The 18,166-nt window shown below is 36.4% G+C and overlaps 1 protein-coding gene across 1 annotated transcript in view; it reads left to right on the top strand.

Annotated features, from left to right (window-relative positions):
- Positions 1 to 18,166, top strand: part of CUBN (cubilin) — a 253,314-nt gene that overhangs the window by 172,485 nt on the left and 62,663 nt on the right. Inside the window, exons 44-54 of the mRNA XM_063099467.1 lie at positions 1,071 to 1,245; positions 2,378 to 2,556; positions 2,956 to 3,165; positions 3,816 to 3,956; positions 4,665 to 4,846; positions 10,045 to 10,216; positions 11,370 to 11,576; positions 13,149 to 13,298; positions 14,883 to 15,004; positions 15,545 to 15,770; positions 17,266 to 17,453. Of these exons, the coding sequence (XP_062955537.1) occupies positions 1,071 to 1,245; positions 2,378 to 2,556; positions 2,956 to 3,165; positions 3,816 to 3,956; positions 4,665 to 4,846; positions 10,045 to 10,216; positions 11,370 to 11,576; positions 13,149 to 13,298; positions 14,883 to 15,004; positions 15,545 to 15,770; positions 17,266 to 17,453 (1,952 nt within the window). The remainder of the gene's footprint in view (positions 1 to 1,070; positions 1,246 to 2,377; positions 2,557 to 2,955; positions 3,166 to 3,815; positions 3,957 to 4,664; positions 4,847 to 10,044; positions 10,217 to 11,369; positions 11,577 to 13,148; positions 13,299 to 14,882; positions 15,005 to 15,544; positions 15,771 to 17,265; positions 17,454 to 18,166) is intronic.

Below are 18,166 nucleotides of genomic sequence, written 5' to 3'. Positions count from 1 at the left end.
TGAGATCAGGAGAGAATGGGGAAAATAAAGGGTTTAGGGAATATAGTTAAGTTTCAAATGACTGTTGTAGTTTGTATGAAAAGTAATGGACGAATTGCTTGGCGGTGCTGAGATTGGAGAACATGTATTTGCAGAGGTATCAATTTCTGTGAATGGCTTGAATTGAACACAACCATGAAGTTGGGATTTTACAAGGGGAGTCTGAAGGAAAGCCATGGCCCAAGGGAGTAAAAGTCCATCAAAATGATCTGCAATTTAGAGTTTCAGAGATGGGGGAGTTCTAGGTAATGACAAAAGTTAGGTTGTGATCACCGGTGGCTAAGTGATAGCAGAAATATATGTTGCTGGAGTTTAGCAGATCAAATATTTGTTCGGCTAAATCATTGGACAAGTGAATGTTATTGGCTTTTTAAGTACATTTACTCTTGCCTGGTTTGTCTGCTGAAATTGCCAAAGAATATTTTTTTATAAAAGAAGAGTACTTTTATATAATACTTTGGTATTTTTAAAAAGTATAGAAAGCTCCTTTATCTTCTCGAAAAAAAATGGTTAATAACCTCTCATGCCGTTGATTTCTCTCTCTCTCTCCAAATGTATCTAAATCCTGATAAAATGTAATGAGCAAATGCCCACAGACTTGTACACCTATATATCTGCTTAGTCTGTTAAACGACTCAAAATCATAGCTCTGCATCACTGGTCTGAACCGGACTATCAGCGGGAAGTTATAACCACTGGTGTCCGTATGTGCTCGGTTAGGTGGTGAATATATATTCTTGCTTCTGTGATGTCTGCTGCCTGTACCACCTGCCAAATTCATTTTGTTGGCTTTAAGAAAATGAAATTTCCAATGAGAATAAATGGTTTGGCAAATTAGAAAGTAACACACCTGGTAGCTCCCTTGATAACAAATTCAGAATTTATTTGCTTAAAAAGAAAATGAGGATAATTCCAGATGAAAGGAAATTGAAACTGGAAATACAGATAAATTGACTTTGAAAAATGATGGTGGCAGTGGACCATGTCCACTTAACAAGACAGCAGACTGATTTAATTGTGTTTCCTGACAGCCTGCGGGGGCAATATCTACATCCATGATGCAGATTCTGCTGGATACGTGACCTCCCCCAACTACCCTGACAATTACCCCCAGCACACTGATTGCATCTGGATCATAGCGGCTCCTCCAGGAAAGCTCATAAGGCTGCAGTTTGAAGATCAATTCAATATTGAAGCAACACCCAAGTAGGTCACTTGCATTTTAATTTTTCTCCTCCCCAAGTTAATATTTTTTTAGCTGTAATGTCTCAGAACAATCTATTCCTTTATTTCTCAGCAGCACATACTGTATAGGAAATCTAGGGACAAGAGAAAATGCTGAATGCCTCAAGCCTGAAACATCGCCTGGCAGCTGAGCAGATTATGTACACAGATGCTGTCCCTGGTGACCCTAGACGTGTCTTCCAAGAGACACCGAGGGAGGCTGTTTGAGATTTATGTTATCCGTTCTTCCTCTTACAGGAAAAATATAGTGTCACTGGTAGATAGGTATCTGTTTGCCCAGCCTCATATTCACTGTCATAAATGATAAAATATCTGTTTAACAAATGGAAATATTTGTGATGGGGCACTGGAGTCACCCATGTCAGAAACAGGACTAAAGCACCATTTCTACAGTACAGTTTCCTAGCCTATTTAGTAAGAATTTTGAAGGATTACAAATCAGAGAGTAAATCTTACTGTGTTGAAGACAAAGGAAAACTATATAGACTATCAGAAACCAACTGTATTTTTCTTTTTTATTTAACATGTGTGGTACAAAACTTAGATACAAGAGTTTTACCTGCCATTTTTAGGCACTGGATACAATATTATTCTTCCACACACTGAGCATTAATTGGCTAATTTGACTTTCTCAAGAAACATTAGGTAAATACTTGTTCTCTTTTATGGACACAGAAAATTCCAACTGAGACTGTCTATTAGTTCTAGTCTCAGAGCTGCCAAGAGAGAGCTCATCTTTGTCTTGTGAAATGTATGAACTCATCATGCGAAACAAAATACTTGTGTTTTTGAAATTCACGGGGGTTAATCTGAAAATTACTTTTGTATTTGTAAAACTAATACAGAATATGGAAGGCAAGTAAATAGTCCTCAGTGCAGTACATGTGAAACCTGTAATGAGAAAGTGTATTATCATTAGGACAATATTATACAGCATTTTAAAATGACACACAGCTTAAACTGACTCTGTCATAGTGTCTTATTGATACATAAATGATGATTTAATAATCTCCTGGAAAATAGTTAGTGCAGTCATCATTATGAAGTCAAAGCAATTGGCCTTATAAATTTAACAAATTTTTTCCCACTTTAGCTGTACTTCCGATTACCTCGAGTTGCGGAATGGAGTTGATTCAAATGCACCAATACTTTCCAAATTTTGTGGGATATCTTTGCCCAGCAGTCAGTTGTCCTCAGGAGAAGTTATGTATTTGAGATTCCGGTCTGACAACAGCCCCACTCACATTGGATTCAAGGCCAAGTATTTTATAGGTAACAATATTTTTTTTATATGAATTAGGAAAGTAGTGGTAGAATGAATACATTAAAACTTTAGGGAAAAAACACACAACTTATAAAAAAGAAGTCTTTTTATCTGCCTAACTTTAAGAATTATTTAAATTCTAGAAATAAGTAACAAGTGTCAATGTTTAAAACCAGTCATTTATCAATTTTAATTTCTCCTTTGATTTTTATTTTAAAACACTATTTTCAGTAAACTTGAAAAATTCATATTTTTTTCCTAATTTGTTTGTAAAAAATACATTCAGTCATTTTCAGAATTTTTAAAATTTCAACTCATCTTCACTTGGCACTTAGAAGTTTTCAAATGTGCTGGTGAAATCAGAAAAAAAAAAAATCTGTAATAGAATATTACTCTTTTTTTTGCAGCCCAGTGTGGTGGAACAGTAACAGGACAAAGCGGTGTCATTGAAAGCATTGGACATCCAACACATCCCTATAGAGACAATTTATTCTGCGAGTGGCATCTCCAAGGTCTCTCAGGACACTATCTCACCATCCATTTTGAAGATTTTAACCTTCAGAATTCCTCTGGGTGTGAAAAAGACTTTGTGGAGATCTGGGAAAACCATACCTCTGGTCAGTAAAATATGTCTGCTCTCTTTCAGAGTGTTTCTTTTCACCTGTACTCATTTAGCTTCTGAAGTTTCTTCACTTCCAAGAAAGGCAAAAGTATGTCTACACCCACAGAGAAGTGCAGATCAATCAGCTCTGGGTTGCACTGGCAATTCGCCCCCTCGAGTCTGCCGATTAACGGTGGAGGCCCAGCACCCCAGGTGTCAGTGTATAGCTTATCCTGGAGACCACACTGAGAGGGCACTGTACTGGGAGGGCATCCTTTTCCTGCTGAGACCTCCCAGGGCCATATGCAATTATATGAGGGGCATCCTATAAGGAGACGAAAGGATAATGTATGTCTCCTGGAAATAATATGAGACAGACACTTGTCTATTGTCTCAGATAATTTCTTTAACCAAATGAGCAGGTCTTTCTCATTGTCCTGAGTTACCCTTCCCTTAATTGGTTGAATTTTTTTATACTTCTTCGTATATTTGAATATGTTTATTTTTATCCATGTTTTTCTGTTTTTCTTGACAAGGTTACCATTTCTTCCTGGACAGAGTCTTGGCTTTTATTATTTTCTTTGTACATGCAGCACACCTTGGAGTAGACGTTAAAAGAAACCAGTCCCCTGGACATATACATACTTAATTCTTTGACTCTCACAGGAAATTTCTTGGGCAGATACTGTGGAAATACCCTTCCTGACAGCATAGACACTTCTAGCAATGTTGCTTTGGTCAGGTTTGTCACAGATGACTCTCTTACTGCCTTGGGATTCAGACTGCGGTTTGAATCTAGCATGGAAGGTGAGTTCATTGATTTATTATTAAAAAAATATTATTGAGCACCTACATTGTGTAGACACTATGCTAGGCACTGGCGTTATGGTAGTTTGAAAAACAAAACAAAATATCCCCTTGTTCTTGGACCTCACAGTTTCATGGAAAGACAGACAATCAAATAGTCATACCCATAAATGAAATTATTTAAATAGCCAGACCCACAAACGAAAAACTTAAAAAGTACTACAGAGGAAAGTAATGAGTATCATGAGAAATGTAATAAGGGGACGAGAGTTACACTGAAATGCCCATTTTAAGAAAGCCAGTCCATTAGTCTGTATTAACTCAGGATTGTATTCCCAAATACCCTGACAAACTCAGATGAAATAAACGTCTTGTCTGAAAACACTGGACAATTACCTTAGCTTTCTTATTTCCCTGATGCTTAAGTTCACTACATGTATTGCTCTCATATTTTGGGAGGCAGGATGGCAATTAAAATGATGTCAGTGGACTATCATTCAATTAATACAATGATATTAATATTAAATATTAGAGATAAGTGAATACAGATGTTCTCTAAAAGACCTCACATACATTTAGTGATAAATAATGACAATAATTTTGTCCAGAGGGATCATTAAAAAATACTTCAATTTTGAGAGCATTTCTTATAGAAGGAGTCATTTTGATTTGACTGGATGTTTTCTTGGCTTTCGTCCTCCCCTTCAGAGTGTGGTGGGGATCTGCAGGGCCCTACAGGAACATTTTCTTCTCCCAACTACCCAAACCCAAATCCTCATGGCCGGATCTGCGAGTGGAGAATCACCGTGCAGGATGGAAGGCAGGTCACCCTAACTTTTAACAACCTGAGGCTGGAAGCTCATCCATCCTGTGACAATGAGCATGTGACAGTAAGTGTTCTATGCATTCAGGGATATTATATTCCATTGTTTAAGGAGCAAATTAACCCATGAATCATAGTCAGAAAATTCGATCAGGAATATTGCTGCCTATGCAACTATATCTCAGAAAATTCTAAGTGTTTTAGATAGAACGAAATCATGATAAACTTCCAAAAAATCATTGTAAAAGCTGTTTTAAGGGACTATTGGCTGTCACTACATCCATCCGTGTCATTGATGGGATACATTTTAAGAGCAAATGATCATTACATATGACAAAGCTGGGTAGGCAGTGAAAAGCTAAGCCTGAGGCAGGACATAGCTGAATGGGATCAGAGTCACAGCACAAGCCACGACCAAAAGTGTTAAGCAAGTGGGTGGTCCTTCATAATCACTGTTCTCTGCATTGAGGGACAGCTGGTGGGAGACCAGGGCTGCCTGCCCCGCCCCCTGGCCGTTGCTGACCTCAAATGGTTTGGGATGTGCCCTCTGCATTCTCAGCTCCCCTTAGCAAAAGAAAGCAAATAAGTTCCGTGTGAATAACAAATACACGAGTCTTGGTAAATCATGAAGTGCTATACGTATACACACGTATGCATACATGTACACGTATGAACATATATGTGTGTGTATAGATAGATTTGCTAGATTAATATCAGTACATCTCCCCACCCAACTTCCTTCTTCTGCAGTCTTTGTTATCTCAGTAAATAACAATTCCAAACTTCTGGTTGCTCGGGTCAAAAATCTGGATGTCTATTTTGGAGTCCTTTCACTCACACACCATACGGCATCCATAAGCAAGTCCCAATGGCTGTGTCTTTAAACAATACCCAGATTCTGACTAATTCTCATGATATCCACTGCTATCACCATCACCACTCTCTTGGATTCTTTTCATAACTTCCACCCAATCTCTCTACTTTCCTGCATCCCCCTACAGTCTCAACACAGCAGCCAGCATGATGGTTTTAAAACTAAAGTGAATCATGTCACTCCTGTTGAAAAGCCTCTAATCATACTCAGAGGAAAATCCCCAATTTTTCCAGTGACCCACCTGGCCCTACTCCCTCTTTACCCATATGTCTCATCTCATGCTCCCCTCCTCTCTGCTCACTAGCATCCAGCCTCCCTGGCCTCTTTTCTGTTCCTCTCATTTACCATTGGTCCTATCTAGAATGTTCCTCCCCAGATGGCTGCCCGGTTCACACCCTCACTTCCCTGGGGAAGTGAATTTTGATTCCTTGCTCAAATAAATTTTGATCCAGGAGGTCTTGCTTAGGTACCCTGTGTGAAATAGACCCCTGCATGGGTTGCTTTCACAGCACTTCATGCCGGACGACACAAGTTATATTTATCCATTCGTCTGTTTATTGTCTGCTCCCCACACTGGAACGTGGACCCCCTGAGGGTGAGCACTTGGTTTCACTCTCTGCCAAATTCGAATCCCCAGTGCCTGCACATGACAGAGATAATGATCCGTTCAATGCATGAATAGTAGAAGTACTATCATTATCCTTTTTTAAAACAAGCTTCTTTTGTTTCTAGTTTGTCTCCAACAGGGTAGGGAATTTCAAAAATATGAAACATCTTTGTGTATGATTTACCATTTTGTATTGTCCTAAAATGATCTTATTCAACTTTCAAATTTTGTTCTTGAGTTCTAATATCGAAAGGACTGAAGTTTTGTCTTTTATCACGTATTGGAAATATGGAACACGGTGTGTTTTCTTTTTCTTTTTTTTTTTTCTTTAGTGAAAATTTTATTTCTTGTGTTTTCTGTTATTTGAGAACCAGGAACTCTTGGACTAAGGTTGTTTATTTTAAAGGAACATTTTTTTCCTATTACTGATTGTATGTATATAGAAACAAAGATGACGTAGAAAAAAAAATTAACCACTTCCACCATATTATATTTTGATGCATTTTATTATCTTTTCTTGGCAATGCATAATTTTATGTACTTATAATCATATGATATCTATTCACTTGAATACTAATTTTAATCTGTTTTTCTTTTATAAAATAATGGTTGCTTATTGAACAATATTTGAAGAGTTCAGAAAATAAAAAATATAAGAATATTTAGAATTCTATACACCTATTACTAAAATTTTGATTTTATATACTAACAGTTGTTTTTTTCTTTTGAAATTTTTTCCATAGTTTAAGTCATATTGACTGTGATGATTATTAGGAGTTTTACCAACAGAATATTTACACGTCCTACTGGAAAATAATATGAACAGTCATAGTTTTAGAACTCAAATGATAAAATAAAATTTACAACAGCAACCACTAATTCCAAATCAGGCCTTACGTGTCATCTCCCCATCCCTTAATCATAGTTGCCAAAGGCATCTACTTTGCACTGTTTTAGCTACTTTTCTGGTGGTATTTATTCCATTATTTCTAAATAACATTCCTATTCTGCTGCTCCTTGATTTTTTGGTCCTAGACATTTTCCGTTTCCATCCTACTATAGAAGATGAGGATTTAGCTTTTCACCAGCACAAATGCATAGAGGATGTCCACAGTTTACATACTCCCCCAATTTCTTCCTTAAATAAAAATATATGTATATATGTCACAGCTTTTGTTCAAATTGTCGTTCAGTGTTTACATTACTGTGATTATGTAAACACCATTCATAACTAAGCCAAGGAGTGTACTACAACTATTGTAACATTTGGCTTTGTTTTTCCAATAACTTGTGTCCTTTTTACATATTCTTGGTTTTCTATGCACTGATTACCACACCCTTTCTACCCCAGGTGTACATCTCCACCTTATGTAATAAAACACACCTATCGGTTCCATTTATTTTCCTCAGTTCCATTTATATCCCTCCTTGAGCCTTTGCCCATCAGCCGCAGGCCTCATGCCAGCTGTCATTTTGGGATTTCCCTTCACCATCGAATTTCAAGTCCCTTCATCCCTCTCCTGGGCTGAATAGCTGGCTTCATGATACTGTGCATTTCCCTTTCTTGGTTAATTTCCTCTTTTTGGTGAGGCATATGCTGTGTAACGCCCTAAAGAAATGGGCATGGGTGATACACTTTTTTGAGAACCTGTATACCTGAAATCATCCTCATTTTCCCTCATTCTTTGAATATATATTCGAATATTATATATATTCAATATATTCATATATATATGAATACTGTATGTTAATCATAATTTTGAAGTTTTATATTTCTTTTGGGGGGTCAATTTCCTTTAAATTGCTGTCTCCTACTTACTTGTATTGGTCTCTGCCTTTTACATTAGACGTTTCCCTAAATGTCTGATGACCCTTGGCTGTTCATTTATATTTAGGAATGAGTATTAAAAAGGCTGATTGGAAGCTCTCTATGCATGACTGGGGCTGTCAACTTGTGGGCTTCATGGGAGGTAACTGGGGTGGTTGGGGAGAGGTGACTTGAGTCTTTAGTTAGGGAAATCTACAAATGTCATATCCACAGGTCTTTTCTCTTAGTTGGGGGGAGGGTTTAAAACTCCAACAAGGAATCACTTTCAGAATTAATTTATTTTCTGTATCTTTAGTATGATGTCCACACTCCTTTTCTTTGAAATGTTTTTTTTTTTTTTTTTTTTTTTTTTCCCTGACCGGTAAGGGGATCGTAACCCTCGGCATGGTGTTGTCTGCACCACGCTCAACCAGTGAGCACACCGGTCATCCCTATAAAGGATCTGAACCTGCGGCCTCGATGCTACAGGGCCGCACTCTCCCGAGTGAGCCATGGTTCCAGCCCAATGTATTTTTTATATGTTCACCATTTGTTTTGTTTACTCTTTGCTCTGCTCCAAACAAAGTTATGTGGATCACACTTTGCCCACACTGTTTACTTGAAAACCTGCCCTGAAAAAGGAAAGAAATTTTTTCTAAGATGTGCAGGTAGAGTGGGGGCAGCTTTAAGTGCACTGTTTCTGGCTTAATACTCTATCCAGTTGCACATAGCCTAAAATTCCTCCAAACTCAGCTGCCTATCTTACTCTCTGTCCAAATGGAGAGAATGGAAAGTTACACTACTGAGTGGGTACTACCGTGAGACCCATGTCTGATTTTGTTCCTGCTCACAGCAGGCTTTGTAGCCTGTCCTGACTCTCATGTGCCTGCTTCCTACACAGTTGTTCTCTGGGAGTTGTCGTTTCTGAGTACAAGAGGGATTAGAAGACAAGAATGGAAATAGCACTCTGTTTGCTTCTAAAAGCAGAAGTCCATGTGATATATGGATGATTTTTAGTCATTGTGATTCTAGGACAGGGGCAGACACAGAGGCAGGGACAAAGGCCATGGTCATGTTTCACATATATCCCATTAGCCTTATAGTTGGTTGTAATCCCCTTTGATTCTGGCAATGTGTTGCCCATTCCTGTTTTCAGTATTATTGAAATATTTTTCATCTTTTGTTTCGTTATGCATTGCTTTGTGGTTTGGAATCAGGGATGATTTGAATTCCAGATCTATTGTCACTAGTTCTTTGAATTTCAGCAAATTGTATAATCTTTCTGAATTCTAGTGTATTAATCTGGAAAACAGGAAGACTGTTCTATGCCTGAAAGGGTGTTGTGCTGATTGGATTAGATAGTCTGAGTGGATGATTAGCAGAGTCTAGCATTTTGTCTGCTCATAAATGATAGCAAACTCTTCGTCTGGTCCTGTGAACCGGAAGACACTGTAAACCAGAAGTCCCCAAAGAACTAAATTTAATGGTCAATTATAGCAAGCAATAAAAACTACATCTTTCATTATGGAGTACATTCTCCTTCTCCATAGCTTTTAGTGTTGTAGTTTGAGTTATTACTTCTTATTGTGAACCATTCAACCCCTTTTTAAAGACAGGAATATCAATCGTTCAGTCAATGAATTATTCTTTAGTTATTTCTTTTGGATCTTTTCTGAACTGTGAAAACCTGGCATGCTAAAATATTCACTTGGTTTTGTACAGCAGTGGAATAATAGTTTGCCAATCTTTATAACTATGCGAACAGCTAGAGTTATTGATTAATATTTTGGAGTCAACAATATTCTAATCCATTTTTTAAAAGTTGGATGAGTAGGAAAATTGAAGCTTTCATTCTATAAGTAATTAGGAAAGAACTATTATATTTATATTTATATTGAGATTGATATTTTAAATTACTTTTCAAGGTATTTTAAAATATTTGAGTTATTATATTCTTCAAATCATTTTTTCTGACAGGTGTTCAATGGCATTAGAAGTAACTCACCCCAGCTAGAGAAACTGTGTAGTAGTGTGAATGTAAGCAATGAGATAAAATCTTCAGGAAACACAATGAAAGTCATTTTTTTCACTGATGGATCCAGGCAGTATGGAGGCTTCATTGCCACCTACACATCTGATGAAGATGCAGGTAAAGGAGGGTGTCGTAAATGCACTTCATTTTAATCAGATGCACTACAGATACCCCACAGCTACTGCCAACAGCAACAGAGCCATCCATTTTCTCTTTAGTGACCAAAGACACACCTAGGATCTTCAGCATAAGACAGACATACATAAGCAGATAGAAAACCCACTCCCGACAGAAAAAAAGCTTTCTGATTTTAGAAAGAAAGCTGCTATTGAGAACTTAAAACTTTTTAGAAAAATGCTGTTAGATGAGCTTCTAGCACAATGCCACGTAATGTTAACGTAATTAGAGTTGGTTGCCAGTTCTGCAGTCCCTGGCTAACTCTTTTGTGCTGAAAGAGACCATCTACCTCTTAGAGGGTAACTTCATTTCAGAGAGCAATTAATTTTATTGGGGCAGAACACATTTTATTGTCATCCATCCCTATATAAGGGTACTTCAAAAAGTTCATGAAAAGATTTTATTATCATTTAATCCTATTTTTCCTTGGACTTTTTGAAATATCCTCATACATATTTCCAGTGGAAATGAATGCGGAGTTTGCATTTGATATAAGGTATTTCAAAATTAAGCAAAATGTGCCCTCTAATTATAAATATCCTCCTTACTTTCTGGAGTGGTACTATTATCTAAGGGTTTTAAATATTAGGAGGAGTGGAGGTGAATATTTTTTTAAAAACCTTGTAAGTTATTTTATTGGTACAAGAAGCATTCGTTCCCTTATTAGAAGGGGCAGATTTATTGGCACTCCAATGTTATATTATCTGTTTGATCAAACTAAATTCTTGGATCAAGTGGAGAATTGCTAATCAGAAGCCACTGGGATCTACCACCATTTTATTTGGATATTCCTCTAAATTAAATATTAATGAATAATAAATTTGGAAGTATTAATACAGAGCCAAACCCCAGCCTCCTAAAACTGGGAAATCAAGAAGCTGTTTATTTTAGCATGTTTCTTTTAAAACCCCACAGAATTTCTATAATTTGCATGCACGAGCTAGTTCTTTAACCACAACCATGAATACATCTAGAAAAACAAATCAAAGCAGTAATGTTGCTGTTACTCTGGTTACCGTTCCTGGGTGGTTTGTATTTTCTGTTATGGCATGAATCTTTCTTCTACTTTCTCTGTTGCCTTTTATTTTCTTAGTGTGTGGTGGGTCCCTTACAAATGCCCCTGGAGGAAACTTTACTTCTCCTGGCTACAATGGAATCAGTAATTACTCAAGAAACCTAAACTGTGAATGGACTCTCAGCAATCCAAATCAGGGAAATTCATCCATTTACATCCGTTTTGAGGATTTTTACCTAGAAAGTCACCAAGACTGTCAATTTGATGTCCTTGAGTTTCGAATAGGTGAGTTGAATCAAATAACATTCTCCCATTTGTCTTCGACATTCTTCTAACGCCTGGAGACCATCAATGAAGGGAATCAAATGGCTATTATATAGGTACATAAGATTCAACAAACTTTGTCCAAAGCAAGCTGTAATTCTGTGTGTTCCATGCCCTAGGGAAGTCAATGAGGTAGATCAGTGTTTAAAACTAGATACTGTGTCGCAATTGTTTGGTTTCCCAGTATGTGAGACTTACCCAGGAGAGATTCTGGCTTGACTCTGCTCTCTTAAAGGGTTCAAGTGATCCCTTCAACTATTAACTACTACTCAAGACTCCTTTCTTAGGAGACTGGAACTTAGCATAGTTAGAATGTGTTTCCCATTTCCTTATCTTACAGGATTCATAAAGAGACTGTAAAATTTTACTTAGGCTTTAGAAGTCAAAAGAAGTTTTGCAATGTACCAAGTGGAGAAGCACATGGAAGCTATTTGGAGAATTATCTCCAAAGCAGTCTAGTCTGTTTTTGTTTTCTTGATGAAAGGGGATTGAGGTGTACTTGGTAAACCATAATTCTCTTAAGAATTTAAAAACTCTGTATTCATGGAAAATTAATCAGTTTTAGTTGTTTCCCATAATCATGGCATAAGTCATCCATCAGAGTGTTCCCACTGTTACATTAATGCTCTTTTCTCGGTAAATACATAAGTAGATAGATAAAGAAAATGATATTATAGATAGTCCATACTGTCAAAGGTTAGCTGAGGTTTGGGAAGTAGAGGTTGTAGTTTGAGAATGTACCCCCTGAAATTCTGATAAAACCTCACCACCTCTTCCTGGTTCAATACCACTGACTTTTAGCATCAAGTACAACAACCATATATCAAATTTCGGTCAGTTAAATGCAATCTTCTCTTTATTCCCTTAGATTTACAGACAGTTAAAATACTATAGTCATTGATTTATAGGGTCAGTGATTTTCATTTGATGGAATAAATAGAAAGCAGATAAACGTGAGCTCTGTGGGTGCTCTATCGATGTTAGTAAAATTTCTGTGAAAGTAACCTTCATGAAAAGTATTCAGCTCAACTATGACAGCTCTTGGACTGAGTGCTGAATATTCTGCTCATTTTAGTTGATTCAATACACTAAAGAAATCTTTAAAATTTTAGGCAATTACAACTTTTATGTTGAGGATATATTTTGTCACTCTTGGTAGTATATTTCTTACTCACTAAGAAAAGGTATATCAAAAGTTTTTTTTTTGTTTAGTTACTTGTATCTCTGTTTAGATATGCTAAAATAGTTATGAAAACACAAATTGAAACAAAATGACACCTACAGCAATGAAAGTTTTATAACCAAATAGCATGTTTTTTTGATTTGTGTTTTACCCTGTTGGAGGGATTCTTTCTTTTGCAGTTGACAAAGATAGAGAGGAATTTTGTGCAAGGTCAGCTACTAAATCAGAATTTAAATGTGTGTCAGTGAATACCTTGAAATGTTTTTTACTAGTTGTTTCTTCTTTATTCGTTGAATGTATTTCTCAAAAGCTATTATAAATAATGGCACTTGGTGTATTATTTTGTTCAGGTGATGCTGATGGGCCCCTGATATGGAGACTTTGTGGCCCTTCACAGCCTACAATACCATTGGTTATACCTTATCCTCAGGTCTGGATACACTTTGTCACTAATAAACATGTAGAACATGTTGGATTTCATGCAGAGTATTCCTTTACAGGTAAGACTTATGATTAAGATTTTAAATTCTGGCAATAAAATAATAGGTAAAATTTTATAATTTTTTCCATAAAGATTTCACATATGTTTTGTTAGATTTACTTCTAGGTAGCTATTAGTTTTGTTGTGAATGTCAATGAGATATTCTAAACTACATTTTTTAATTGGTTGTTGCCCATATCTAGGAATTTTGTAATTTTTGTACATTTATCCTTAGTCCAGAGATCTCACTATACTCATTAGTTTTAGTATTTTGTCTAGGATTCTCTTTGGTTTTTCTGTGTAAACAATGATGTCTCCTGCATATGATAGTCTTTTTATCTTTTAGCCCCAATTCGTTATTTCTTTTTCTTGTCTTATGTTGCTAGCTAAAGTCACCATCATGACATCGAACAGAAGGGATGATAGCATCTTGTTTCTGCCTTAATGTGAATGTCTATGAGACATTTCCTTGTTAAATATGTTGGTCGATCTTAGGTTTCCAATAAATACACTTTATCAGATTATAGAAAGTTTCTTCAATTCTTGCCAATGTTTTATATTGGATCTGCATCTGTGACATTCAGAGTTTGTACCTGAAAATCCATCCTGAGATGAGCAGCAGTACTCCTTGCTGTTTTCCTGGGCCACTGGTGTTTTTCTAGTTCCTTTTCAATAATATCGCAGTCTTTTTAGCTTCCCTAAAATCTTAATTCCAGCACTTCCTTTTGTGGAGGTCTAAGGCCATATCTTCTCCTCCTCTCTGGTCACCAAATCCTCAGACCCCCCAACTCAGGGTCCCACATCTTGGTTCTTTACCCTCTCAGATTACCACACGTTTAGCTTGAGATTATCCCTCTGAATTGGAATATGCTTATTGATTATAGATTTTGGAGAGCTCCTTTTCTTTCAGTGGAGTTTGGCTAAGAACCAAAATACGTTTTGTTATAGTTTTATCTAACATTTCTTTGTGTTATAACCAAATGGCTGGTTGAAAAAAGAAGTGAGATTGATTATAATCTATCCTCTCAACCATCTTGCCAGTTGACTTTTCCTTATCAGATTGAAAGAAAAGACTTTATGAAGCAGTATGTTTGTGTTGAACATCAGACCATACTATACTTTAGAAATGTATCAGTTTTTCAACTTGTTATGCTAATGTATAATTTGATAGCTGACTATGTGCTTATGATCAAATGACAAAGTGTTTAATTATCTAACTGATTACCCTTTCCAGCTTATATTTATTTTCACTTGCCTAATTTTTTCAACAAATGAAATGTTATTTACTTTGTCTCTAGTTCATTTGCTATCATTTATACAACACATCTAATTATTCTCTATGGTATAGATTATTTTCTTTCTCCTTTGTACTAAACTTGAACCAGTTTTTACTATGTGATTCTGTTTAATTAACACTGTATGGAATTCTGTTTATTTCTAATCTTCCACCCAATTGTATTTGTTTTTATCCAATTTCCTTTATTTATTCATTTATTGTATTTTTAAATCATAAAGTATGATGGCTATAAGTGCTACTTTGAATTTGCAGGGGTTCTTTTTACCACCTTCCATTTTATTTAGAGAGTTACAAATCTAATTTCAGATTGTGGCGGAATACAGGTGGGCGAGAGTGGAGTGATTACAAGCCCCAACTATCCAGACTCTTATGACAGCTTGACCCACTGTTCTTGGTTGCTGGAAGCCCCACAAGGCCACACCATCACTGTGAGTTCTGATAACTAGATAAACTACTTCTGAGACTATATCTATTTCTGAGACTATATCATAGAAATGGAATTCTTTTAGTAAGTGAGGGATTAGAATAAGCTTTGATCCTGCAATCAGATTGTTGTTTCTCTCTAAAACTCTCTCATGAGAGGACATGTACTAGTATCTCTAAGTTTGCAGTTAATAAAGAATGAAATCTCTTTTTCAAGCATGGGAGAAGCTGTGCATAACAGATAATTCCACATGCAGGAGAGAAGTATATTCATGTTCTTGATATCAGTTGCCATTCTAGCCCAGAGGATGGGGGGGGGGTCCCCCATGACTCCACTTCCTGGAGAAATATCCCTTCTCAAAATTTCCAAGAAAACTTCAACATGGGAAAAGAGTGGAGGAGAGGGAAGAATTAAATAAGAGACAGAAATACAAAATTGTATAAATTAAAACAAAATAAAAGTATTTGTTGGGGCTTTATCTGCCTTTGAGGTAGATAAGCTCACTTAACCTGGAGTGCCTCATTATTTCTTTCTTCTTCTGCAGCTTATATTTAGTGACTTTGATATTGAAACCCATACAACTTGTGCTTGGGACTCTGTCACTGTCAGGAATGGTGGCTCCCCTGGATCACCCATAATAGGACAATACTGTGGAAATTCAAACCCTAGGACAATCCAGTCTGGTTCTAACCAGCTGGTGGTGATTTTTAACTCAGACCACTCGGTGCAAAATGGTGGATTTTATGCTACGTGGAGCACACAAACTTTAGGTAAAAGAAATGTTCTTTACGCTAATTGTCTTTTTTCAGTGATGTATTTTCTGAATTTAACTTATTTAAAATATATACATTTTGTATCTACTCTGTGTTGGGCTCAGTTCTAAATATTTACACATGTCATCTCATGTAACAACCCTGGAAGGATAACACAATATCAATACATATCATCTCTATTTTGCACGGGCAAAAACTGAGGATAAATGTGTTGGTAATTTGCCTAGAGCATATAACTGGTAATTGGAAGAGTCAGGATTTGATATAAAGGCAGTCAAGCCCAGAAACCAAAGTTTATCTTAATACTTCACAATGCTTCCTCCATAGACAAAGAGGCATGGTACAACCAGGAAATCTCAAGTGTTAGAAATATGTGTTGGAATCACAAGTAGGTTAAAATATTTGGAGCTTAAAGACAGAATGCTGAGTGGTAAGCTGGGAGCAGGAGAATAAGTAGCCTACATCATGAAGAGCCGTGGTTTATATATTACCCATGGAGCAATGGGGAGCTATTGAAAAGTTTTGAAGAAGATGATGAGATCTGTGATTTAGAATAAGTGCTGTAGTATGTGGTTACTGAATCAAAATATCACAGATTTTTTAAAAGCAGCTTTTGTGCATATAAAGAATAAACCTTGTGAAAATTCTCAGAAAATGTGAGGACTTGTACGCAATACTTTTTTCCAGATTTCAGTAAATCCTGAATATCACACAGGACAATTCTTTCTAGTAGACTCAGAGTTATTATGGAGATCTTTGTAGAATGAGTCAGACTTTCCCTCATTAAACCACTGGCTGCTGCTGAGGTTAGAAGGTAGTTTTATATGAAGCACTAGTTTCAAAGGGTTTAAAAGCAAAAGATTCAAAGAATGCTCTTTTAACTTCATTTTGTCTTGTATCCATATTTTTCTTTGCCATCTGAATTACATATTTTTAGTATGAAAATAATTCTAGATTTTTCTTTCTTTTAATCCATGTAATTTATTTTCATCCATCAGTCAGCTTCAATATGAATAAGCCAGATTTCTTAATGGAAGAATTTTCTCCAGTTCAAAATCACTTTCTCTAGAACAGCGTGTTAGAGTAAAATTACAAATGAGTGTAGAGTTGTATTCTCATATGTTAGTGGTAATAAAATACAGAACTTGACATTGCCAGGCTACAAGTACTACATAGCCTTAAGAGGAGCAATAAATATTGCTATTGTTTGAAGACAGGATAGAAATCTATCCTCTTTATGGCAAGGATTACTGGTCTCAGTTGAGTTCCGTATAGGTGTAACAAAACTGTAACAGCTGAAGTTTCCTCTCAATGCAATGCACTTCTGCATTTATTGAGAGTTTCTGCTGTACACCTGTCCCGAAGATGAGACATACTAAGAAAGATGAACTGAGATCACATACTTTGAAATGTTCCTTCTCCGAAAGTCTTGGTTTCCCAAAATTGTTATTTTCCTTGCAGATTGATGACTTTTCCCATGACAATTTTTCAGGTTGTGGTGGAATATTTCATTCAGAAAATGGAACAATCAGATCCCCTCACTGGCCTCAGAATTTTCCTGAAAACAGCAGATGTTCCTGGACAGTCATTACTCATGAAAGTAAACACTTAGAGATCAGCTTTGACAACAACTTCCTAATCCCCAGTGGTGGTGGACAGTGTCAGAACAGCTTTGTGAAGGTTAGTACACTTGTTTATTTAATTGGAGCCAAACTGGTTTTACGAACATAAATGTTCAGGCTAGAAATGATTCATTGCTATTCAAGATTAAAAAAAAAAAAAAAAAAGACAATTTTGATGTTCGAACTTCTTCAGTGAAAAAAAAGAAAACCTCACCTATTAGGAATTAAAATTTGAACCACAACACACAAAGAGCCTCGTGGTTTTTCATTGGCTAATACCTAGGCAAAGTAACTCATTTAAGGAGCTTGTTCTCTGGCCTTATTAAATTCTCATGAGCATTTATGGTTCTTCCTTTCCATGGAAACTAAAGCAGGAGGGCCAGTTTTATTTGTTGGGTTTTTTTTCTTTCTTTTTATTTTCTTTCTTTTTTTTTCTAATAGGTTCTAAAGAACTAATGCCCTTTACAATATAAGGCACCATCACAGGCAAAATTTAAAGTATGCCATAAAAATTACAGAAAGTTGGAGAAGTAGCTAATGCTGGCCTTCACCTTGGCCAATAAGAGCCCACGAGCTGAAAAGAGCATGAGAGACCCATGTAAAAATGATGGCAATGGGACAGTCCCCAAAGCTCTCTTTCTCTGAAGTTACAAATACTGCCCACATGGCACAGACTTATCACTTTCCATTGACTTATGACCATGATGACTGTATTATTGATTGATTTCCTCTATGCTATTTTGCAGTCTTGTATGTTCTGTCTCTAAGAGG

Source organism: Cynocephalus volans, chromosome 6, assembly GCF_027409185.1.
Source record: "Cynocephalus volans isolate mCynVol1 chromosome 6, mCynVol1.pri, whole genome shotgun sequence".
Classification (NCBI taxonomy): Eukaryota; Metazoa; Chordata; class Mammalia; order Dermoptera; family Cynocephalidae; genus Cynocephalus; species Cynocephalus volans.
Note: the sequence above shows the minus strand (reverse complement) of the source record. Positions and strands in the feature narration are given on the sequence as shown.